The sequence below is a fragment of the Mesoplodon bidens genome, assembly GCF_964165515.1.
Source record: "Mesoplodon bidens genome assembly, chromosome: 1".
Taxonomy (NCBI): domain Eukaryota; kingdom Metazoa; phylum Chordata; class Mammalia; order Artiodactyla; family Ziphiidae; genus Mesoplodon; species Mesoplodon bidens.
The window spans coordinates 123,135,434-123,160,204 of record NC_138176.1 but is presented as its reverse complement, the minus strand read 5'-3'; the positions used below and the strand labels follow the sequence as shown (position 1 = coordinate 123,160,204).

Genomic DNA, 24,771 nt, shown 5'->3' with positions numbered 1-24,771 from the left:
GCTGAATAATAAGTATATTCTTCTGTTTTTATATTCCTTTAATTTTCTTAATAATATTATAGCACATGCAAAGTCGTGTTTCACTTTTATGATAGAATAGTAACGCATAGAAGCTATATTTGTATTATACAAGAAAAAGTGTTTACAGAAACCTTCATGTATTTTCTTTGCAGAGAATTGGAGAGGAAAGCTTTTATTGAACCATTGCGTTCTGTTGCATCCACATCAGCCAAAAATGACCTGGATCTAAATAGGTCACAGACAGGAAAAGATGGTCACTTGCATAGGCATTTTGTGGATCCTGTATTGAATCAATTACAGAGACCACCCCAGGAGACTACAGAGAGATTAAACAAATATAAGGAGGAACACCGTCGAATTCTTCAAGAAAGTATTGATGTTGCTCCCTTTACAACTAAAATCAAGGGGCTTGAGGGTGAGAGAGAGAATTATTCCAGAGTAGCATCATCATCTTCTAGCCCTAAAAGCCATGTCATCAAACAAGACAAAGATGTAGAATGTTCAGTATCAGATCTTTATAAGATGAAGCATTCAGTGCCTCAGAGTTTGCCTCAAAGTAACTATTTCACTACATTGTCTAATAGTGTAGTCAATGAACCACCGAGGTCATACCCATCCAAAGAGGTTTCAAATATTTACACTGAAAAACAGAGTAATACCCTTGGAGCAGCAACAGCTAACCCTCAGACTCTGACTTCGTTTATATCATCTCTTTCAAAGCCTCCACCTTTGATTAAACACCAACCGGAAAGTGAAGGTTTAGTAGGCAAGGTACCAGAACATCTGCCCCATCAAATTGCTTCTCACTCAGTAACAACTTTCAGAAATGATTGTAGGAGTCCTACTCATTTGACAGTTTCTTCTACAAATACACTCCGGAGTATGCCTGCTTTACATAGAGCACCCGTATTTCACCCACCAATCCATCATAGCCTGGAGAGAAAGGAAAGCAGCTATAGTAGCCTTTCCCCTCCAACATTAACTCCAGTGATGCCTGTAAATGCTGGTGGGAAGGTTCAAGAATCACAAAAGCCTCCAACTCTGATTCCTGAGCCTAAAGACACTCAGGCAAATTTTAAGAGTTCTTCTGAACAGAGTTTGACAGAAATGTGGAAATCTAATAATAACCTCAGCAAAGAGAAAGCTGAATGGCATGTGGAGAAAAGCAGCGGAAAGTCACAGGCTGCTATGGCATCTGTCATTGTACGTCCACCTTCTAGTGCAAAACTTGATAGCATGCCAGCAATGCAGTTAGCTTCCAAAGATCGAGTTAGTGAAAGATCTTCAATTGGGGCAAATCAAACAGATTGCTTCAAATCAGCAGAAGCTGGAGAGAGTGGAAGAATCATTCTGCCAAGTGTGAATTCAGACAGTGCTCACATAAAATCCGAAAAAAACTATCAGGCTGTCTCACAGGGCAGTGTTCCCAGTTCAGTCATGTCTGCTGTAAATACAATGTGTAATACCAAAACGGATATATTCACATCTGCTGCCACTACCACCAGTGTTTCCAGCTGGGGTGGTTCAGAAATAATTTACTCTTTATCAAATACCATTTTGGCCTCTAAATCTTTAGAATGTACCTCTTCAAAAAGTGTCAGTCATTCAGTGGCTCAAACACAAGAATGCAGGGTCAGCACGACAGCTCCAGTTACACCAGCCAGTAGTAAGACAGGAAGTGCTGTTCAATCCAGCTCTGGGTTCTCAGGCACAACTGATTTTATCCATTTAAAAAAGCACAAGGCAGCACTGGCTGCAGCTCAGTATAAAAGTAGTAATGTCAGTGAGGCTGAGCCTAATGCTGTGAAAAATCAGACATCTTCAGCCTCCCCTCTCTTGGATAGCACTGTAGTCTGTAGTACAATTAACAAAGCAAACTCTGTAGGAAATGGGCAAGCATCCCAGACAAGTCAACCAAACTACCATACTAAACTGAAAAAGGCCTGGCTTACAAGACATTCAGAAGAAGATAAAAATACTAATAAAATGGAAAATTCAGGGAATTCTGTATCAGAAATTATTAAGCCATGTTCTGTCAATTTAATAGCCTCTACATCGAATGATCTACAAAATAGTGTAGATAGTAAGATCATAGTTGATAAATTTGTAAAAGATGATAAAGTCAATAGGAGAAAAGCCAAACGAACTTATGAATCTGGCTCTGAAAGTGGAGATTCAGACGAAAGTGAAAGCAAATCAGAGCAAAGGACTAAAAGGCAACCTAAGCCAACTTACAAAAAGAAGCAAAATGATCTTCAGAAGAGAAAAGGTGAAATAGAAGAAGATTTAAAACCCAATGGGGTTCTCAGCAGGAGTGCCAAAGAAAAAAGTAAATTGAAGTTGCAGAGCAACAGTAATAGTGGTAAGTAAATTAATTACTTTTTTATCTCAAGTAAAATGGGCTGTAAGTTCTTGCAATAATGGTGGTGTTCTCTAAAAATTAGAGAGCTTAAAGGCATCTTTGACTTCATTTGTATGCCCTAGTATAATGTATGTGCTCATTGACTTCATTTCTACATTCTTCATTTCTATAAGTACCCTATAAGAGGAAATGAGAGAAGACCTATCAATATTTTTCCATTTTCAAGAGACTTGTAGAAATATGTTTTTACATAGCACTCAGGTTGGCAAAACCCCAGTGTGTAATTTAGTAGTTATTCAGAATTTTGACCATTTCTAAAAATTGTCAAAAGGCAGTTATAGCTATACACTAAAAGTGGATTTCTAATGCAGGCATACCTTTTATTGTGCTTTCCAGATATTGCCTTTTTTTAAAAAAAAAAACAAATTGAAGGTTTGCGGCAACGCTGTGTCAGGAAAGTCTGTCGGCACCATTTTTCCAACAACATTTGCTCACTTCATGTCTCTGTCATATTTTGGTAATTCAGACTTTTCCATCGTTACTGTATAATATTTGTTTCGGTGATCTGTAATCAGTGGCCTTTGATGTTACTATTGAAAAAAGATTACAACTCATACTATTGAAAAAAGATTACAACTCACTGAAGGCTGAGATGTTGGTTAGCCTTTTTCAGCAATAAACTATTTTTAAATTAAAGTACATACATAGTTTTTTAGACATAATGCTGTTGCACACTTAATAGACTGCATTATAGTGTAAACCTAACTTTTATGTGCACTGGGAAACAAGAAAATTTGTGTACTTTATGGTGGTGGTCTGAAACTGAACCCACACTATCTCCAAGGTATGCCTGTATTAGGTATTTACCTGTAACAAGATAATAGTTGAAAAAGAATTCCTATTCACAAAAACTTCCTGTAAGTCCCAGTTTTAGAAGAGAACTACTTCAAAGTAGTGTGGATGTAGCCCACATCTCATCCTTTGTCATCTGGAGAAAAATTGAAAACTTAAAAAAAAAAAAAGAAAACAATGAAATTACCTTCTATTTAACTAATAATGCTACTCATTCAAGCAGTCCTTAACAGTGGGTAAAAGTTAAATAAAAACGGGATTGGTGGTTTTGTTTGGTCATTTCTATATTCAAGAAGAACTTCCATAATAAGTAAAAGTTTCAAAACTGATAATATTTATATTTCATTTGTGACTACAACAGGGCAGAATAAGTGATACTTGCCAGTAATATTCACTATAAAGTATTTCTGTATGTTTTTACTCTAGAAGTAGTTTTTCTCAGTTTGCTTATTTTTTTTTAGGTATGTTGCACAAGGCAGAAAGCAGTTAATAGTTCACTATATCCATGTATTCATCCATATACAATATATGAAATATCTGTGACAATGTGGACATTCAAGAAGTACTGTAACAAGCATTTGGATGCTTGAAGGCTCTTATTTGGGCCTTTTTACTGAATGAGGTTTTTCCCACATGCCTGTGTGGAAACCAGAGGCAAAGTGAAGGAGGGAAAAACAGGAGGATGGAATCGTAGAAAAGGACAGTCAGAAAGTGAAAGAACAAAGGAAAATAAGCTCAACTAGAGACAGGCTGACAGACTGAAATGCAAACATAGTAAGAAGAAAGAAAGAGAGGGAGATTGACAACGAAGGATACAGGATACGTGCCATTTATTTGAGTGTTGGATTGCATGCTGTGTTGTAATGTGTTCTGCTTACTTCCCCAGTGAATTCAAGAAGCTTAGTGTGGTCAACAATTGTTTCTCTTTTGTTTCACAAAACATTTCTTTTGGTGTCGAGTATTCAAATACTGGAGTTAAACTTACAGAAAACAGAAATAGGACTCTTCCAGCTTTTAACACTTAGAATATTCTTGAGAAGTTAAATTTATAAAATTAACTCTTAATGAAGTACATATTCTGATTTCGTTTTGAGACTGTGTATGTACATGTTCCCAAGTAAGTTTTAAGACAAAGACTGGAATCAGCACTTCCCCCTCCAAGTTGTAATGCTTAGTCAAATCTCCCCTACATAGTAAATAACATTTAGCATCAGACAGGCTATTTTAAGTCCCATTTATTCCCAAGTCCAAAGTAATATTAAGTGACTGTTAAATGCCATCTATTAATTATGGGCAGAGTTGACTTGCTTTTGTTCTGGGCTATCTAGAAAAGTTCTTTAAATTGGGCGTTCATAAATTCTAAACCTCAGTGGATTATCTCCCTCATGGATTAAATATGATCTTTATCCTTTTAATGTTCATTGGGGTTGTCATCAGTCACAGTCAATCGAAAAGAGTTAAGTCTGCGCTTAGAGAATGTAATATGATTGCATAGACTATTATACATGTATAATTATTACACAAATACGCATATCATAGTTTTTAGTACATTCTAAAGCCAGGTACAATAGAATTTGCTTTATCTGCTGTTTTAGAAAATCTTTATATCTGCTGCCTTTTGTTACTGATAATTAAAAGTTGGATGCTTTTCTGCGACTAATTTTTTACATCATTTTATGTACTGAAATTTCCCATCAGATTTAAATGTAAGTCCTGTGACACACAAAATCAGTGGTTTAACTGTTAGCAGAGTTCATTTCTATATCTCAAAAATATTTTTAAGGTGAAGGCATATCAGAGGTTAAAGGTTAGCATGTATTTTTCTCTTATTTTCTTCCTCAGTTTTCTGTTGCTAGAGCAGCTGCTTTGAGGATTTACTGATAGAGAACTAAGGTTGAAAATGTTCTTCTGGTATAAAGGAAGAAGAAATATCCATTGAGTTAGGTATTTTTTGTTGACTAAGTATCTAAATCTCAAAGTTTTACATTTTAGATGTTACCAATAAATTATATATATAGAATTGAAAAATGGAGTTTTATTTTATTTATTGTACAAATAATATTACAGTAAAATTCATAAAAGGAGTTAGGCATAGTCATGTTTGGCCTATTCTAGAAGCAAAAAACATTATATCAAAAACAGTCTACATGACCTGGACCTTCATATCTTTATAATTTATTCATTCATTTAAAAAAAAGGTCTAAGTGTCCATTTCATGTCACAGAACTGAGAGTTGCTTTGAAATGCCTGGTTCTTTCTTTATAAAACTATTTAAATGGTTCACGATAGTATGGTTATCCATACTCTTTGAACTGTTCCATTGTCTGGAATGTAAAAGCATATTGGTTAATGGTCGTTTTCTAGTCTAAATAGAAAGATTTCATTTAGTTTATTCTAGTGTAATAAAAAAGTAAATAAATGATTGGAAGTAATATAACAAAGATTTATCAGCAGTGTACTACTGTTGTTCATTCTGACTTCAAGAAGCTCTGAATTTTTTATACAGTCCATAGGAGAAATCTGTCTTATACACAATGGAGGAAATAACAAACATTTTACACAAGGCTTCTGGAAACATTTTTATTCCATAAGTGGTATGTGTGCCCACATACGTGTTTCTCTAGTGGATTAAGCCAAATGGCTCCTTGCCCTAAATTAGAGAAAGAAGAGGGGAGAACATGTAATTGTAAAAGAACCAGGCAGCAGTCATAGGAGTGCTTAATAACTGGAACCTATTTCAAATGGGCCACCCTGGAATTTAAACACAGCACTTCCTATGTTAAGATGTATGTGATCTTGCTGTAATTGTACTACGTATGCTATCAACAGGTAAGTTGATAGTGAGAGCTCAGAACAAGAGTTCTGCTGTATCTTCTGCAAGAATTATATAATCTCAGGAGAGCACTTGAACTGCCTCTGATCGGCAAAATGGGTATGATTAGTAAACACAATGGTAGGAAATACAATTTATTCATTCAACATGATAGAAATAACAAACTGTAAATCTCAGGTCTGGCATATAGCTACATAAATATGGGCAGTGTAAGTATGCTGATAGGTGTCAACAAATACTTGCTTGTCCCAACGTGCTTTTAAGTGAATATATTTTTTTTAAATTGAGTAGGCTACATTTAACATATACAATATAATGTTTTGAGTTCTTGCTGCTCTATAGATGACTGATTACTTGAGCCCGTGTTATTACAACAATTAAGTTCAAGTTAATGAACGTGATGGAGCAATGATGCAGAGTATAGTAAATTAATTTTTTTCCTGCAAGTAAAATTGTATAGTGCGTTTGAATTTTGTTTTTCTTTAGACTTCTCTGATGCCTTTTTTCTTTATACCATCAATAAAGACAGGCAGGTTAATATTGGCTTTTTTCTTTTACATCCTTCAAACCCTTTGATTTTTCTAAAAGATACTGCTATCAAATATTGATACCAAATGGAGGGCATTATAATAAGGGAGAGATATTAGGAGAAAAATCTTAGCTCCTCTTCCCACAAACAGTGTGATAAAATCGAAATTTGTCTTGATCCACATTTACCTTTGGAGAATCAGATTAAGTATTTCAAAACAATATAAATATATTGAAACTAGCCTGTAGTTTCTAGAAGTATTAACTTTTGGTCTTTAGGTCCTTCCTGTGCATCTTAAAAGAGCCTCCTCCTACATACAACAAATTTCTGTGTAGAAGAGCTGCATTTTTATCTATAGATTTACATAGAAAATGAATGATTATCATGTTTGCTACTATACAAATATGAATATTGAGTATGTGAAGATTTCAGTCAGCTGGAAAATTTACTTAAGTCTGCATTTCCATTATACTGACATTAAGAGTTCATTTGGTTAGTAGAATAGTAAATAGAAATGCTGCTATGGACTTTTTAGTTATTAATGAGTACCTTGAACTATAATCTCTTTTCTACAATCTTAATATATGATCACAGTTGTATAATTGACTTGAACTGGGTTTTTTTTGCCTTTATTCTCAGTGATCTTTAATTGATTTGAATATTATCTCAAGGAGTTTACCTTTCTAAAAAGTTATAATCTTGCTAATACTTTCCTACTGCTTTTACAGCTGGCATCCCTCGTTCAGTATTAAAAGACTGGCGTAAAGTCAAGAAGCTGAAGCAAACTGGGGAATCCTTTTTACAGGATGACTCCTGCTGTGAGATAGGGCCTAATTTGCAAAAGTGCAGAGAATGTAGACTTATTCGGAGTAAGAAGGGAGAAGAACCAACTCACTCACCAGTGTTTTGTAGATTTTACTACTTTAGACGGTAAGTTGAAAATAGGTAATTGGGGGAAAATATGGTAATAGGATATTGGAAATTGTACTGTCATTCTGAGGGTTTTTTGGAGGTGGGAATGAGGCTTTGAGCCTCTGTGTTTCTGAAGCATTATAAAAAGCATTATAAAAAGACACTAAACTTTTTGTGTGCCAAATTTAACAATAGTTAACTGTTAGACTAAATTCATATTCACACTGCTACTTGTTTTCATATGACCTTTCTCTTCTGAGAGATTTATTATTCCTTAATGAGAAAATGTTAGTATTTTTTCTAAGTTATAGGAAACAGCAGTTTAAGTATTTTTTTTATTTATACAAAACAAAACAATGTCACATTTATATCTGTGCATTAGCCACAATAAAAGTCTATAAATCTGGGTAAACAATCTAGACATTAAACTAAAGTCGGTATGTTACATTACAGATACCCATACTTTGGGTTTTGTTTTGTTTAAATTTATTTATTTTTGGCTGCATTGGGTCTTTGTTGCTGCGTGCCAGCCTTCTCTAGTTGTGATGAGCAGGGGTTACTCTTCATTGCAGTGTGCGGGCCTCTCATTGCGGTGGCTTCTCTTGTTGTGGAGCACAGGCTCTAGGCGTGCGGCTTAAGTAGTTGTGGCTCACGGGCTCTAGAGCACAGGCTCAATAGTTGTGGCACACGGGCTTAGTTGCTCTGCAGCACGTGGGATCTTCCCGGACCAGGGCTCGAACCTGTGTCCCTTGCATTGGCAGGTGGATTCTTAATCACTGCGCCACCAGGGAAGCCCATTTTGGGGTTTTTTAAATTTTGTTTTTATTTTAATTTTTATTGGAGTATAGATAGCCATACTTTTGTTTTGTTAAACATATGTAGCTATAAAAATATAAGTTATAAAATGACAAGAAGGATTTGTTAGTAGCACGTCACATTTCACAGGTTTTGTGGTAAATATAAAAACAACTTAATAGTTGTTATGGGCTTCTCCGGTGGCACAGTGGTTAAGAATCCACCTGCCAATGCAGGGGACACAGGTTCGAGCCCTTGTCCAGGAAGATCCCACATGCCGCACAGCAGCTAAGCCCATGCGCCACAACTACTGAACCCGTGCTCTACAGCCCACGAGCCACAACTACTGAGCCCGCGCGCCTAAAGCCCGTGCTCCACAACAAGAGAAGCCACTGCAACGAGAAGCCTGCGCACCACAACAAGGAGTAGCCCCCGCTCACCACAACTAGAGAAAACCTGCGCGCAGCAACGAAGACCCAACACAGCCAAAAATAAATGAACAAAATAAAATTTTTAAAAGTTGTTATTAACATATACTACTGTAATATTAATATTACTAAATAATACTTTAATACGAAAAATTTATAGACTTATAAGAGTTTAAAGAATAGCTGGGTAACCCAGCCAGTAGTAACTAGTTAATTTCTCAGATTCTAGAATCAGTCATTCCTGGATTTTGGTTCCAGCTCTGTCCTTAGTTCCTGTGTGACTTTATTAACTGTAGTAGGACTACAGCTAAGCCTGTCTCATCTGCATAGTATGAATGATAGTGGTACCTACCTCACAGAGATTTCATGATGATGAAATGAGAATAAAGTACACAGAGTTCTTAGCATAGTACCAAGCATGTATGGAATGCATCTATGATGTTGCCTGCAGTTATTTTCCTATTCATCATCATCTTCTTCCTAAGAAGTTACGAGGCACTTTGCTGTGGCAAATAAATGTACTATGCTGGTGGCCCAGTAGAGACCCCAAAAATATGTATTGGCAGAAGCAGAACATTTCTTCTTTACTTCATGGTTTTTCTAGCCAACAATCCCCAAAGGACAGACAGCTTCAAAGAATAGTTATAGAAGGTAGTCCACATGGAAGTACAGAAAAGGTGGAAAAGGAATCAGAAGGAAAGTAGATTTGAAGAGATAAGAAAACCTTTGGAAAAGTTTTAAGGAAGGAAAGGTAGACATAACACAAAGCTGAAATAAGATGATGGGTTGTCATGAAAGGAGAAAGTTTTTTTAAGAAAAAGAGGGAAAGGTAATAAAGGTATAGGAAGAATTGGTAAAAGGAATGTTGTTGGTATTGTCCATTTGAAAAATACAGGCTGATTTCTAATGTGCTTCTGATATCCCCTCTTTGAGAGTAAAGAGTGAGTTCAAAAGACAGTTAAGAGGGACTTCCCTGGGGGTGCAGTGGTTAAGAATCTGCCTGCCAATGCAGGGGACGCGGGTTTGAGCCCTGGTCCGGGAAGATCCCACATGCCACGGAGCAACTAAGCCTGTGTGCCACAACTACTGAATCTGTGCTCTAGAGCCCGTGAGCCACAACTACTGAAGCACGTGCACCTAGAGCCCGTGCTCTGCAACAAGAGAAGCTACTGCAATGAGAAGCCCGCGCACCGCAACCAAGAGTAGCCCCCACTCTCCGCAACTAGAGAAAGCCCACGGGCAGCAACGAAGACCCAATGCAGCCATAAATAAATAAATAAATAAATAGATTAAAAAAAAGAAAATGTCTTGCCAGACTGATAAGAACAGGAGTAAAAAAAAAAAAAAAGACAGTTAAGAAATAACCGTCAGCCTGTAGGAGAATGGCAATTTTTCCTTCCATTTACCTTAAACTTCTCTGAATTGAGTGGTTACATAAATTGGATATCAGAAGTAAGAGAAGGAAGTAAGCACAGTAATTGAGTTCCTAATATACTATTAAGAATTTCAATCTTGTTCCTCCAAATCATGTTAATGAAGTGTCATTTTAATTAGTGAGGAAGATGAGATTTTTTTTGTTTTTTATTTATTTTGGGCTGCATTGGGTCTTCGTTGCTATGTGCAGGCTTTCTCTAGTTGCAGCGAGCGGGGGCTACTCTTCGTTGCGGTGTGCAGGCTTCTCATTGCGGTGGCTTCTCTTGTCACGGAGCGCAGGCTCTAGGCGCGCGGGCTTCAGTAGCTGTGGCACACAGGCTTCATTGCTCCGCGGCATGTGGGATCATCCTGGACCAGGGCTTGAACCAGTGTTTCCTGCATTGGCATGCAGATTCTTAACCACTGCGCCACCAGGGAAGCCCAAGAAAATGTATTTTTTAATTTAGCATTTTTTTTTTTAAATCTCAGTGAGTCTTAAGGTGATTTACGGTATTTTCAACTTTAGAGAGTGCTGGCTTAGATTATGTATAAAATAACTGCATTGCTCAAGGCAGCATTCGGCCAACATTTTAACTCTTTTCCTCATGAAACACTTGGACAGTTTTCATTTGACTGGAGTTAAATAGTTAAGTATAGGTGATAGGTTATTTCAAGAAATAAGATTTTACCTAAAATTGGTGCCACTGCATTGCCATTTGTGTAGCACTATGGGAGTCAAAAGTTGGTTAAAGTTTATTAATAAAGTTTGTATGTATAAAGAACCACTCTATTTTCATGTTTTTTAATTGTAAATTTATATATTTATAATGTAATATAAAAATATAAATTAATTATACATTTACAACTTTTAAAACCTGGACTTCTGTCTTGTTATCTAATGCTTTTATGTTTTAATGTTTCAGATTGTCTTTTAGTAAAAATGGAGTGGTTAGAATAGATGGCTTCTCTTCTCCTGACCAATATGATGATGAAGCTCTGAGTCTATGGACACATGAAAATTATGAAGATGATGAAGTAGACATAGAAACTTCAAAATACATCTTGGATATAATAGGTGATAAGTTCTGTCAGTTAGTAACATCTGAAAAAACAGCTTTGTCCTGGGTGAAAAAGGATGGTAAGGAAGTTAAATACTTAGAACATGCAACTATACACATTTTATTTTAAGAATTTCTCTTTGGAATATGTTTTATCTGTGGGAGAAGTCCTTAATCTTACCTAGGCTTGTTTACTTTTAATTTTGATAATGACACTTTTATGTGCAAATGTACCTATATGTAATTAAGGTAACATTTTCCAACTGAGGTTGAATTGGATTAGCAGTTTGTGAAATTACAATAGCATTTTGGTATTTCTGCCATTATGACATAACTGAACACGATAAAGACACTTTGGATGTGAAATTGGGAAACTTCAGCATTTGCCATATGAAGACATAATCCATCCCAAATATTTAAGGTTTTTATCTCATGTGATTCATCACAGTCTTTGGAGTTAGATAGACTTACATTTGTATCTCAACTTTATTCCTTGTTTAACTGTATGAAATGGGAATGATAACTACATCATAGGTTTGTTTTTAAAGTAGTTATGTGATATTTACTAAGTAAAGCACCTAACATACTAGGTGCTCAAAATGTTAGCTTCTATTCCTTCCCATCCCTTAAGTCAGTAGTTCGTCCCCCGGGGGACATTTTGCAATGACTCAAGACATTTTTGGTTGCATAACTGAAAGGTGTTGGGGGTATAGAGAATTAGCATCTACAGGTGGAGCCCCAGATGCCACTGTGCAGGGTAGTTGCCCACAAAAGAGAATTATTCATCCAAATATCAAGGGCGCCAGGATTGAGAAACCCTCCGTTAGATGTAAGTCTTCTGAAGAGAATTACTAGTTACATCAAGAAATCTGCTATTGACTGTTAATTAATAAATCCTTCAAAGTTTTTGGTTTGCCTGTAAATTTTTGTTTTTGTGCATTTCAGTGAAAATTGTATGGAAAAGAGCATGTTTGCCTTTAAATTTTTATTTCCCTGTATTTCAGCCAAAATTGCCTGGAAAAGAGCAGTGAGAGGAGTCCGGGAGATGTGTGATGCATGTGAAGCAACATTGTTTAACATTCATTGGGTTTGTCAAAAATGTGGATTTGTGGTCTGCTTAGATTGTTACAAGGCAAAGGAAAGGAAGAGTTCTAGAGGTTAGTTATAACTTCATGTAAATTGAAATTTTTTTTTTTTTTTTTTTTTTTTTTTGCGGTACGCGGGCCTCTCACTGCCGCGGCCCCCCCCGCCGCGGAGCACAGGCTCCGGACGCGCAGGCCCAGCGGCCATGGCTCACGGGCCCAGCCGCTCCGCAGCATGTGGGATCCTCCCAGACCGGGGCACGAACCCACGTCCCCTGCATCGGCAGGCGGACTCCCAACCACTGCGCCACCAGGGAAGCCCTGAAATTTTTTTTAGGACCACTCATCTAGAAAATTAGATGAATTAGATGAGTTTTTTCCCTACCTTCCTTAATTATGAATATATTACATTAAGGAAGTTTTATGAAGCTTATATTTAAAAAAGGAGGAGTTAACCACAGTTTATTAAAATAGCCAGATTTTCTACAATAAAACTGCATCTACATCTTTTTTAGCCTGATTAGTAGATCCACTCTCTCATTTCAATCAGATTAATGCAGCCCAAATTTAGGTTAGGCTTTGCTGCTTTTAGATTCCACTGTGTCACAGCCTGCAGTGTCTTATAGAGCCTGTTAATTAATTTATTTATTTTTGCTGTGTTGGGTCATCGTTTCTGTGTGAGGGCTTTCTCTAGTTGTGGCAAGCGGGGGCCACTCTTCATCGCGGTGTGTGGGCCTCACTATCGCGGCCTCTCTTGTTGCAGAGCGCAGGCTCAGTAGTTGTGGCTCACGGGCCTAGTAGCTCTGCGGCATGTGGGATCCTCCCAGACCAGGGCTCGAACCCGTGTCCCCTGCATTAGCAGGCAGATTCTCAACGACTGCACCACCAGGGAAGCCCCAGAACTTATTAGTTATACAGTCAAGCACATAAGTCACAATTGCATACTTAGTAGGGTGAATTGATTTTTCTAAACATTGGTCCATAAAGTTTAAATCCAAATGTTCAAGAATATGCTACCACTAGCACCATTTATCCACTAGTTAGAAAATGAAGAAGTCTTTATTATATATGAAAACAGCCTTTGAAATGATTATTTATAATTTCTAGAGAAGTAAAATGGCACAAAACAGTGTTCTGCATGTTAATACATTTGGAAGATAATAATTTAAAAAGAAAGTAACTAACTGTACCTTTTGTCATGGTACAAGTGTTTTAGAAGAAGTTCATCCAAGGCAGTTAAGGAAGTAGCTACTTAAATACTGGTAACCTGAAGGTTTTGGGGGTAAAGTCTTAATGAGAGGATTCAAACTGTGGAAGTATTAGAAGTAAAATCATGTTTAGTGATAAGACTATTTATTCATTATTTAAAAACAGTGAATGTCATTTTCATTCCAGGCAGCTCTTTTTCAAAGTAGTATGTCAGATAGATGAACCATGATTTAGCCATCAGTATCTTTTCCACTGATAGGATTACTAAAACCTGGCCCTTTCTAACCCTTTTTCTTATACACCCAGCGTTTACCAAAGAGACTTGAGCAAGTGGGAGAGCATCTATAGCTAGTTGTTTCTGTGATATGCAAAAGATACATGAGTAAAATGTAAAACCATAATAAGGAATGCATTTTAGGCAGTTAAATATCTTCAAAACCCTAAAAATCTATTTGGATATTTTTGGTTGATAGAAGAACTAGCTGCAGTGTTATAAAACTTCATTCCTTTTTTACTGGTTCCATGTTACTTTCATTTTCCCTTTGCCAAATTAAAAACTTAATTTTAATGTATTATATTTTGTTATATGCATATATAAGCATGACTCTTTTAAACAAGATAGGGTATGCATAATAAACATAATAGTTGTGTTGCTGTCGGTCATCATAGTACTATTTTTAAAATGTCGTCTGTCAGTCACCATATTGTTTTTTTAAGTATAACCTGTATGCCTTGAGTTGTATTCTATGTTTTATATATATATATATATATATATATGTTCTTATTTCACTAATAAATATTGTAATAAGCTCACATTGACTAGGTTATAGCTTTATATAGTGGTAACTAAACCTAGTGTCTAAAATATAACTAGTTAGAGAACATTTACAAGTTACTATGTAGGTTTTGTAGGGAAAGTCAGAACACTTTTAACGAAAACCAGTTTTAGGCTAGATTTGAATTTTATTTCCTCTGAAACTTTTCATGAAATAGTTCTAGATTTTTTTATGCTGAATTTAATGAGCTTTTTGATACTTACTGAAGCTCTTACAGCCACGTCATAGATAAGTAGTTATCTATATCATTAAATTTATAGAAGAAGATGTCCTTGAGATCAAGGTATTGAATATTTTTCCTTTGTATGGTATGCCTCATGCTATGCCTTAATACATCGACTCTTCCAGGTATGGAGCCTTATTGCAGTAATAGCAATTAAATACTGTCTGATCAAGTTGAGGCTTTTCACATGTCTTGTGACAGTTTGTGTCTTTGACCCATTAGAAAAAAATGAGTTGGCAGTAGCCTCAAACTTATGAGTCTGATGTGCTAAGATCAGGCAAAAGCCCTGTTTGGCACAAATAGCTAAGAGTAAAAAATTAGCTACAGGGAAGATTGAGGTGACTGATACATTAATGAGACGAAAGAATGGTCATTTTAGAAAAGGCTAGTAACATTGTATCTGTTTTGTATCATGTTTTTATAAAATTCTCAGAAGAGTGGAACTGCCTTTTTTTTTTTTTAAGAAGCAAACATATGAAGCCTACCATTGACATTTTACATAATTGCTAAACTCTTTATATGTAAGCCATCAATTTTATAATTCTAAAACCATGACTAATATAAAAGTATGTATGTTACTATCTTACAGATAAAGAACTGTATGCTTGGATGAAGTGTGTGAAGGGACAGCCTCATGATCACAAACATTTAATGCCAACTCAAATTATACCTGGTTCTGGTAAGTATAAATATACATTATTTTTTGGCTGCATTGGGTCTTCGTTGCTGTGTGCAGGCTTTCTCTAGTTGTGGGAGTGGGGGCTACTCTTGGTTACAGTGCACAGGCTTCTCATTGCAGTGGCTTCTCTTGTTGCACAGCACGGGCTCTAGGCACGCAAGCTTCAGTACTTGTGGCACTAGGGCTCAGTAGTTGTGGCTCACAGGCTCTAGAGTGCAGGCTCAGTAGTTGTGGCGCTCGGGCTTAGTTGTTCCGCGACATGTGGGATCTTCCCAGGCCAGGGCTCGAATCCGTGTCCCCTGCACTGGTGGGCGGATTCTTAACCACTGAGCCACCAGGGAAGCCCTAAATATACATTATTGACTTAGTAGTGTAACAGGTCTTTGTTGTTCCAGATTACTTAGAAGTATGTCAATAGTAGTAGAAAGAAGTGGTAAGGTTTATATAATCTTGAATTGTTCTTGCTCTGTTCTTAGAAACTTCTGTGTAATAAAGTTAGCAGGATAAGCCCAGACCCAGTGATGAAGAAAGCCTTAGAGGAACCATTTTAGCAGGGGAAAACTGGGAATTCTCTGGCAGTCCAGTGGTTAGGGCTCCACGCTTCCACTGCAGGGGGCACAGGTTTGATCCCTAGACGGGGAACTAAAATCCCACAAGCCACACCATGCAGCCAGAAAAAGGGGGGTCGTGGGGCGGGGAGACTAGAGTGTAATGAAAAAGCATATTAGATGTATTTATTACAGGTTATTCTACTTTTTTTTGTTTTTTTGAGCATAATGATTTTTGATCATAGAGGTAAAAGAAAAGAATAGAGAACATGAATTTGGTTGAATGATCAAACCTGAAATAGATGGAAGGGATGAAGGAAAAAATGGAAGAAAAGTTGAGAAGGCACAGAAAACCTCCACAAGAAAAACAAAAAATTATTATAATCTTAACAACTAGTGATGATCTTTTTATTAACCATTTTATTTTGTAGTTTTGACAGATCTTCTAGATGCGATGCACACTCTTAGAGAAAAATATGGTATTAAATCCCATTGTCATTGTACTAACAAACAGAATATACAAGTTGGAAATTTTTCTGCTATGAATGGTGTGTCTCAAGTGAGTAAAAATCTCTATTCAAATAAAATTCATGGTTAAATTAATCAGCTTTGAAATTTGAAATCCAATTTAGGATTTGTGTTTTATAAATTACGTTTCCTGTGTTACTGTATAAATGTAACCTCTATTTTTAACTCTGAATAATTGAAGAAATAATATTTTAAAAATTCAACTGTTCTACCTTTGTAGGTTTTACAGAATGTTCTTAATCACAGTAATAAAATTTCTCTGTGCATGCCTGAGTCTCAGCAGCAAAATACCCCTCAGAAGCCAGAGAGTAATGGCAACAGCAGCCCAGAGAGTGATGTAAGCACAGACAGCAAGTTAACTCCTCCAGAATCCCAGTCACCACTGCACTGGTTAGCAGATCTTGCAGAGCAAAAGGCCAGAGAGGAAAAAAAAGGTAAACTTAATTTATTATCTAATAGAGAATTGTAATCAACTGTGTAGTATTATACATTAACGTTCTACTGTTCACTTAGAACAGTTTACTTTTGTCTTTTGCTCTCATTGTGGCTTAGGTTTTAACATTTGTCTTTTCCTACTAGGAACTCGACTTCCTGTGATCTTATCAAAGTTAGTTACAGAATCATCTGTAGATGAGCGTATCAGTAAAGCCACCAGGGCGATAGATTTGTAACTTACCTACACTTTCTCCCCATCTTAGCTATAGCATTTTTCCTTTGTGACAGGTACAAACTCACCTACATGTCTAAAACACTGAGGAAGGCCTTTTCATATTCAAACTATTTGACTCCTGAAGGATCTAACCCATCCTCTGGTGTGTGTTCAGGTGAATAAATGACTAGCGCTACAGTTTTCATCTCTCACTGTAAAATGTAGGATGCCAGCTTTGTCTGTACTTTAGCAGCATGTTTAATTTTATTTGAATTTTGTAAAATGTTTTATTTCAGAAAACAAAGAATTTCCCCTTGAAAAGCAAATTAAAGAAGAGAGAGAACAAGACAACCCTGATTCTCCCAATAGCAGAACATCACCTCCTGTGTCCCAGAATAATGAACAAGGCTCAACATTACGAGATTTGCTGACCACAACAGCTGGCAAGCTACGTGTGGGTTCTACAGATGCTGGCATTGCCTTTGCACCAGTTTATTCAATGGGAACCCCCGTGAGTGAGATGCCAGATTTTTGGATTTCATATGGGCCTTAAATTTAGATTTGGGGTCTTGGCTGTGAACTACACAATAAATAGATGCACATGAAATCAAATAAACCAAATTACTAAGCATGTTCCTATTTGCATTATAATTCTCATAACTTAAAAGCCAGAGATTTTGTTCTTTTCCCAGGTGAAAAGGGTTGCAGAGGGGCATTTTGATTCCAAAAGAGTCCTAACAGACTCCTTCAGAATTTGAAAACCGTGTATCTAGTTGGGGGAGGGGAGGGGGGGCAGGGAATGACATGGATGTGAATGTTTTGTTACTTAAAATATTTAGACATCAATTTTTGCTTTAATTATTCACCAAAAAAATTTTATAAAGTAAAAACAGAAAAATTGCATAGGTAGACACAAATTTTTAGTGGCTTTTAAAAGTATTTGGGAGAGTATACCTATTTGTTCCCTCGGCCCCAATCCTAAAACAATATAAAAGGAAGACCACACTTCTAGTTTCTGCAGATCCGGCAGTTTCTCACATGGAGACCACCCTACTTCTGCTTCCCACTCTCAAGAATAGTGTAGGGACTAGAGATCCATATCCATTGACATGATTCTTGAAGCCAGATATATTGTTTGTGTTGGTTGCTTGCTATGTAATAGTAAATAAAAGCAAAAGTTTCCAAATGTAATCATTTCCCCTGAAAATATAATTTTTTTTCCTTATTAGAGTGGTAAAAGTGGAAGGACTATGCCAAACATTCTTGATGACATAATTGCTTCGGTTGTTGAAAACAAAATTCCACCAAATAAAGCCTCTAAGATAAATGTAAAACCAGAGCTCAAAGAAGAACCTAAAGAAAACAGAAAACCTGCCATGGATGAAAACAATAAATTGTACAGTGATATACCACATTCTTGGATCTGTGAGAAGCATATTCTGTGGCTTAAGGATTATAAAAATATTAATAATTGGAAGCTCTTCAAAGAGTGTTGGAAACATGGACAAGTGAGTATTTTAAGCTGATTTAGTATGCTCTGAGTGGAACTAAAGCTGGTTGAATAGGAAAAATGGTTTTCTCCTTAGAATTAGAAAGGGGAAAGATAATACTTGACACATTTGGGTTGGAAGATATCAAAAACACCAAAAAAGTTACCAGAATGATTGTTTCTGAATTCTTATTTTTTGGCCAGATTTATATGAATTAACAGGGAAGCACTGATTATTTGATGTTATAATTTCAATTTGTTAGCAGACTTTTAATAAAGCCATATATTCACAAAGTTTGGTATCACCTTCCTTTTTTTACATTTGTATTTTAGTTCAGTTAACAGATTCATTTCTGCTATCACAGTGTTAATAGTAAAAGCAGTTTTCTTGAACTCATGAGAAGTGTAGATGTTTTTGCCTTTAATATTTACCTATAGAACATTTATTTATAAGTTCATCAAATCTCGAATGACAAACTCCATTATTTAATTTGGCTCAAATAAAAATGATTTTCTATTTGACCAGAGTTTTGATATAATAATGTTTCATACACATTTCAGATGGTAATTTACTACATTAGTGCACAAATCAGGATTTTGCATGACTTAGTATTATCTTCAGTTTTTTTCTTGCATTCTGGAAAACATCATTGCTATTTTACTTCATTTTTTTCATTCAACAGAGAGTTATTGAGCACCTAATAAAACCTAGCCTTTGTATTGGTCATTAAGGATATAAAAATGAGTACATCATGTAAAAATGAGTAAGAACCATTTTAGTACAATGGTTCTTAATCTTTTTAGGTCTCTAGTCCTTTGTAAAATCCAATGACAGCTTGGTTCTTCACCCTAGGAAAAATACACACCCATGCATTGCATATACACGGTATTTAGCATATATTTTTTTGGTTGGCTCTCCCTTGAAGCCCTGATGCCATTGCTGCGTCACAATTTAGACGACTTAAATTTGTGTAGGCTTAAACAGTCTCATAAATAAATACTTTTATAAATACGTTACATGTTCTCAGAACTTTAAGGTACTGTGGAAACCTAAAAGAGTGAATGAATAAGCTAGAGTACTAATTCAAAAGGGCAAGTATGAATTGATATATCAGGGGTTAAGTGAAGGTTTTATAGATGGACAAGAGGTTGGAAATAAAAAGGATCGGGTGTCTGGGGAACTGTTCAGTAGCTTTGTTTACCTGACATAAGTTAAGAGTTCTGTGGGGTAATGATGGGGAAATGAGGTGGTTACAGTTATGATTATGAGGGGCCTTGATATCTTGCTAAAGAGTTTGAACTTGATCCTGTAGATGACAGTTTTAATTGAAAAATCAAAGTACTCAGATTGACTTTTTAAATTGAAGTATAGTTGATGTACAATATTATGTAAGTTACAGGTGTACAATATAGTGATCCACATTTTTTAAAGGTTATACCCTATTTATAGTTACTATAAAATATTGGCTATATTCCCTGTGTTGTACAGATCAACATTTTAAAATAACTGACAGCAAAGCAGATTGGAAGTTGAATTGGAGGGGAGTAAGACCAGAGGCAAGGAGTCAAATTAGGAAGGCTTTCAGTGTTTCAGGAAGATGATAATGATGATAGTAGCCTAAGAATTCTGCTTTAGACTATTCTGATTTATTAATTAATGTGCCTCTATAATTTTTTAAAAATTTTACTTTTCCCAAGCTGCTGGTTACCAAAATAAGGAGTGGCACAGGGCTGGATGGGAGTATTACTGGGTAGGCATAATAAGGGCTAGGAGTTAATATGTGAATTGTCAGCAATAGTTAATTATCTAATAGCTGAACCTGTTTTAATAGTTGGATATATTATTAGCCTATTGAAAGGGAGTTTAATGTTGCAGTTACCCAAGTGGTTAACCAAACTTCTTAGGGTGGTTTTTGCTGTTGTTTTTTTTTCTTTTCTTTTGAGATACCTTTTTGTGATAACAACCCTAGCTTGAGGTTATTCTGCACTTATCGTTCCTCAAACTTTATTATCTTGTGAGTTTTAAGAGTACTTAAAAATAACATCTTTTACAAGAGACTCTTACGTCACAACTTTCTGTGTTCTCTTTTACTTTTCATTTATAATAAAGGAATTAAAAAAAAGAAACCTAAGAATAATGCATCAGATTGCCTTTAGAGGTCTTTTTTTACATTAGCATTGGAGTTTTAAAACCACACATCTTCAATTGTTGGTTTTTGGGTTAGAGAGCCTTGAGGAAATTTGAATTCATGTGATTTCAAAGGAGAGATTCACTTTCAGGGAATTGGTCATTCAACTTGAAATTTATTGTTGTGCTTGGTTAATATTTTTAATATTTTTATTTGTCATGGTCCTTCTAGAGGTAAAGAATGTGTGTGTTTTAAGTGATATAAAATCAGAATGTATATAAATTATGTTTTAATCCCAAGGACTGTATTTTATTTAAAATTTTTATTTACATATATTGCATATGTACAAATATATAAGGTTATGTTCTGTCTATAAAAAGGAGTCTATAAATAAAACATATATTGCGTAGAAATTTTTAGTATAGCCTTTCAGACTCTTTCTTGAAAAACACTACATATTTTTTGTTTTCAAAATGACAGTGTACTCTGCCATGTACATGGCATTCTCTTACCACCTTTTCTCTTTGAAAATATATTGTGAACATCCTTCCAGGTCAGGGACTATTTTTGAAAGCCTCTTTTATTCTCACAATTTGTCATTAGTCCTAAAATTCAACATGTTAACCGTCTGTTGTATGAGTGTGTAAAATCAAATTTTGGAAATGTCCATATGCCTTTTAACTTTTATCTGTCTATCTGTTTATAAGCCTGCAGTGGTTTCTGGTGTGCATAAGAAAATGAGCATTAGCTTGTGGAAGGCGGACTCAATTAGTCTTGATTTTGGAGACCACCAGGCTGATCTCCTGAACTGCAAAGACAGCATTATTTCAAATGCCAATGTTAAGGAATTCTGGGATGGTTTTGAAGAAGTTTCAAGTATGTTTTTTGTTTCTTTGTTTTACTGTTTTCTTAAACATTTCCCAAAAAAATGATAAACTGTTTAATCTTTGAAATGTCTGTATTACTTTGTTGTCTAGTAAAAAGGAACAAGTACTTGGAAGTAGGAGACTGGGTCCTATTCCTGGCTCTACCCCTCATTTTCTTTAACCATAAAGAAGTCATTTAGGAATTCTGTGGCGGTCCAGTGGTTAGGACTCAGCACTTTCACTGCCGAGGCCCGGGTTCATTCCCTGGTCAGGGAACTAAGATCCCACAAGCAGGCCACACGGTGCAGCCAAAAAAAAAAAAAAAAAGTCATTTATACTATGTTTCCATATGTCATATTCAATATATTAATATTCCTGGGGAACATTTTTGGCAACCCCCAAAACATTTGAAACTTGAATAACATACTTTGTGTAAAACATTTTGAAAAAGTAAAAGCAAAAATGTAAGACTAATTTTAATAACAATTGTAAAGAGACTTTTTTTAAAGAATTTTATGGTGATATTACAGATGTTTGTGTTCATAAGGAACAAACATCTTAAAACTACATGAATACATAAGAAATAAAAGTCCATAAGCAAGCATTCTTTACCTACTGTACAATAATAGAGGTATTCATTCATTTCACATTTCTTCCTTCCTCTAAACATTAATAAAAATAAAAAGACAGATTATCTTTTTAATAATCAATTGCATTCTTATAGAACGGCAAAAAACGAAAGGTGGAGAAACAGTTGTTTTAAAACTGAAAGATTGCCCTTCAGGAGAAGACTTCAAGACTATGATGCCAGCAAGGTATGTATGTCTTTTTATACTTGTTATTTTGACTCTTGGCTTTTGAGGTTGAGCTGAGATTATCCCCAGAAGTGGGATAATGAACTACAAATGTGAGCTTTAGGCAGCATCCTCCTCAATTAAAAATAAGTAATAAAAAAAGAAAGAACTGAATCTCTGTAGTCTGAGCAGGGGGAAGTCTTCGTTAGGGCAGTAAAGAAGAGAATGCTGTCAAAGAAGAGGAGGCCCCATTTGGGACCTCTCTTCTCTTTGGTGCTTTCAATTTGCTGTGTTTAGGGAAAGAGAATTGCGGTTTTAGTCAGTATCACTTCTATTCTTTGCTTATCCGTGTATTATGCATTCACTTAAACTTTGAATGAAGTCAAGGAAAGTGTTAACTGTTAAAGGCCTTAAGGAAAGTTTAACAACTTGAACATTTATATATTTGAAAACACTTAAGAATGTAAACCTTTATTCAAAAGAAGTCAATGTTATTCTTCAGATATGAAGATCTTTTAAAAAGCCTGCCATTGCCAGAATATTGTAATCCAGAAGGAAAATTCAATTTGGCCTCTCATTTGCCAGGATTTTTTGTACGCCCTGATCTAGGACCCAGGTTGTGCAGTGCTTATGGTAAGTATATATTTGCATTTCTATCAACTTGGAGTATATGGAAGTTTAACTTCCTTCCAAAGATAAATTATCTAATCATTTTTAGATTCTGCTAAATCCATTCCTTTAATAATCCATTGAAATCTTTTTCTGAGTCAAGCAGTGTATATTAGGTATTAATAGCCAATATATAGTTAAGTACCTGCTCATTCCTTATAAAATATAGTTACATTTTCTATTAATTTGATTTTTATGGTACATTTCATGGATTGTGATATTTTGTGGGCAGGTTTTGGAATAAGGAGACTAAAACTCAAATTACAATTAACAGATTTTCCTCAGAGAGCTGATTTTGGAAGGAATATCTAGGATATATAAAGTGTTATGCTAAATAAAATTTTATTTTATACACAGGTGTAGCTTCTGCTAAAGATCATGATATAGGAACAACAAATCTACATGTTGAAGTTTCTGATGTTGTAAATATTCTAGTCTATGTTGGCATAGCAAAAGGAAATGGCATTCTCTCAAAAGCAGGTAAAGAAACTTAAAGAATAGTGGTCTTCGGAATAAGAGTTGAATAACCACACACAATAATATTATCCAGAATGTCAGCCTCTGAGTTAACATCAAAGATTCCCAAAACAATTGCAGTGGATATTGGGATATTCTAATATTTATTTGGAGGTGTGATTAATTTACCTGTCTATTTTTTTTTAACACAAAAGGAATTTTAATTTTAAAAGTGAATTTTTAAAATTTGCTCATTTCCTATTATTAAATATTGGGTTTATGAAAATAAACTGGTAAGCTCACTTATAAACATTTAGTGAAGAATAGAAACTAGGTCCTTGAGCTCTGAAGATGTTTAAGGCATGTTTGTGTCTAAAGCATTCTTTTTTCCCCTCTAGTACTAGAGAGAAGGGGCCTTTTCTCCCAAGTAGAAATAACTGTTCAATCCAGTGTATAGGTTTTAGAGTCTGTCCTCTGGGTTTCTTTCTAAAACCTTGTTCCATCTATCATTCCCTTCTTTATAGACATAGGTCCTTCACCTTTCTTTTTCCACTGGCTTCTTTTCTCAGAGTAGGAGCAAACTTCAGACTTTTCCTCCTTCCTTAAAAAGCCTTCTTCAGACCATGTCTTCCTTGCCACCATCCTATTGCTCCTGCCCTCATAACACATTATTTGCTGTGTCTTATCACCTCCCTTTCATATTTCAACTCAATGCGGGTTGGCCCCTGCCTGCCGCCCCCCTGAGACTACTGTACTGTTGCTATTGCTGTGGCTTTCACTGATAGTCATAGTTCAACACAGTGGTTTCTTTGTGGTCCTCTTGTTATTTGTACCCTCTGTAGTAAACAACACCTCTTCTTCAAATAGTTTCCTTGGCTTCAGTAACACTACTCCCCTCATTCTTCATATGGTGGAGTTTCAGACTTTTCTAGAGTTATAGACTTTATCCTCTCCCTTTTCTGGTTTACTTGCACTTCCTGTGAAATTCTATACATGATTTCCGACCAGTTAGCTCAACAATTCTGTCTGGAGCCCAGAATATATCTGCAGTTTAGTGGCTAGGTGCTCAGGACCTGGGGGTTTATTATAATATTCACTCAGTTTTTGTGTCTATTTGACAGCTTCTATAATACACAGCCTAAGTTCCTCCAAAACTGTAGAAACTCGTAGTTTCTCAGCTTCTTTAACTGACTCTATTGATTGTAATTGATAAAAACTCTTGTCTCCCCTACTCCCAAGGATTTGAGAGTCAGGCACACTTGAGTTGTAGTCTCAGCTCTAGGACAGAAATGTGTGTGACCTTTGGTATCAGATTACTCCTCCTTTCAAAGCCTATGGTGCCACAGAGTTACAGTTGCCCCTTCTTATCTGCGGGTTCCGCACCTGTGGGGTCAACCAGTCAAACATAGAA

General features: G+C 35.8%; 1 protein-coding gene across 10 annotated transcripts in view; it reads left to right on the top strand.

Moving 5' to 3' along the window:
• Positions 1 to 24,771, top strand: part of JMJD1C (jumonji domain containing 1C) — a 328,631-nt gene that overhangs the window by 290,937 nt on the left and 12,923 nt on the right. For all 10 annotated transcript variants that reach the window (XM_081234570.1, XM_081234571.1, XM_081234566.1 and 7 more), the window contains 13 exons: positions 174 to 2,383; positions 7,326 to 7,527; positions 11,069 to 11,283; positions 12,208 to 12,360; positions 15,143 to 15,232; positions 16,212 to 16,339; positions 16,529 to 16,742; positions 17,254 to 17,468; positions 18,187 to 18,465; positions 21,283 to 21,451; positions 22,166 to 22,256; positions 22,738 to 22,868; positions 23,262 to 23,384. In XM_081234570.1, coding sequence (XP_081090696.1) covers positions 174 to 2,383; positions 7,326 to 7,527; positions 11,069 to 11,283; positions 12,208 to 12,360; positions 15,143 to 15,232; positions 16,212 to 16,339; positions 16,529 to 16,742; positions 17,254 to 17,468; positions 18,187 to 18,465; positions 21,283 to 21,451; positions 22,166 to 22,256; positions 22,738 to 22,868; positions 23,262 to 23,384 — 4,220 coding nt within the window. The remainder of the gene's footprint in view (positions 1 to 173; positions 2,384 to 7,325; positions 7,528 to 11,068; positions 11,284 to 12,207; positions 12,361 to 15,142; positions 15,233 to 16,211; positions 16,340 to 16,528; positions 16,743 to 17,253; positions 17,469 to 18,186; positions 18,466 to 21,282; positions 21,452 to 22,165; positions 22,257 to 22,737; positions 22,869 to 23,261; positions 23,385 to 24,771) is intronic.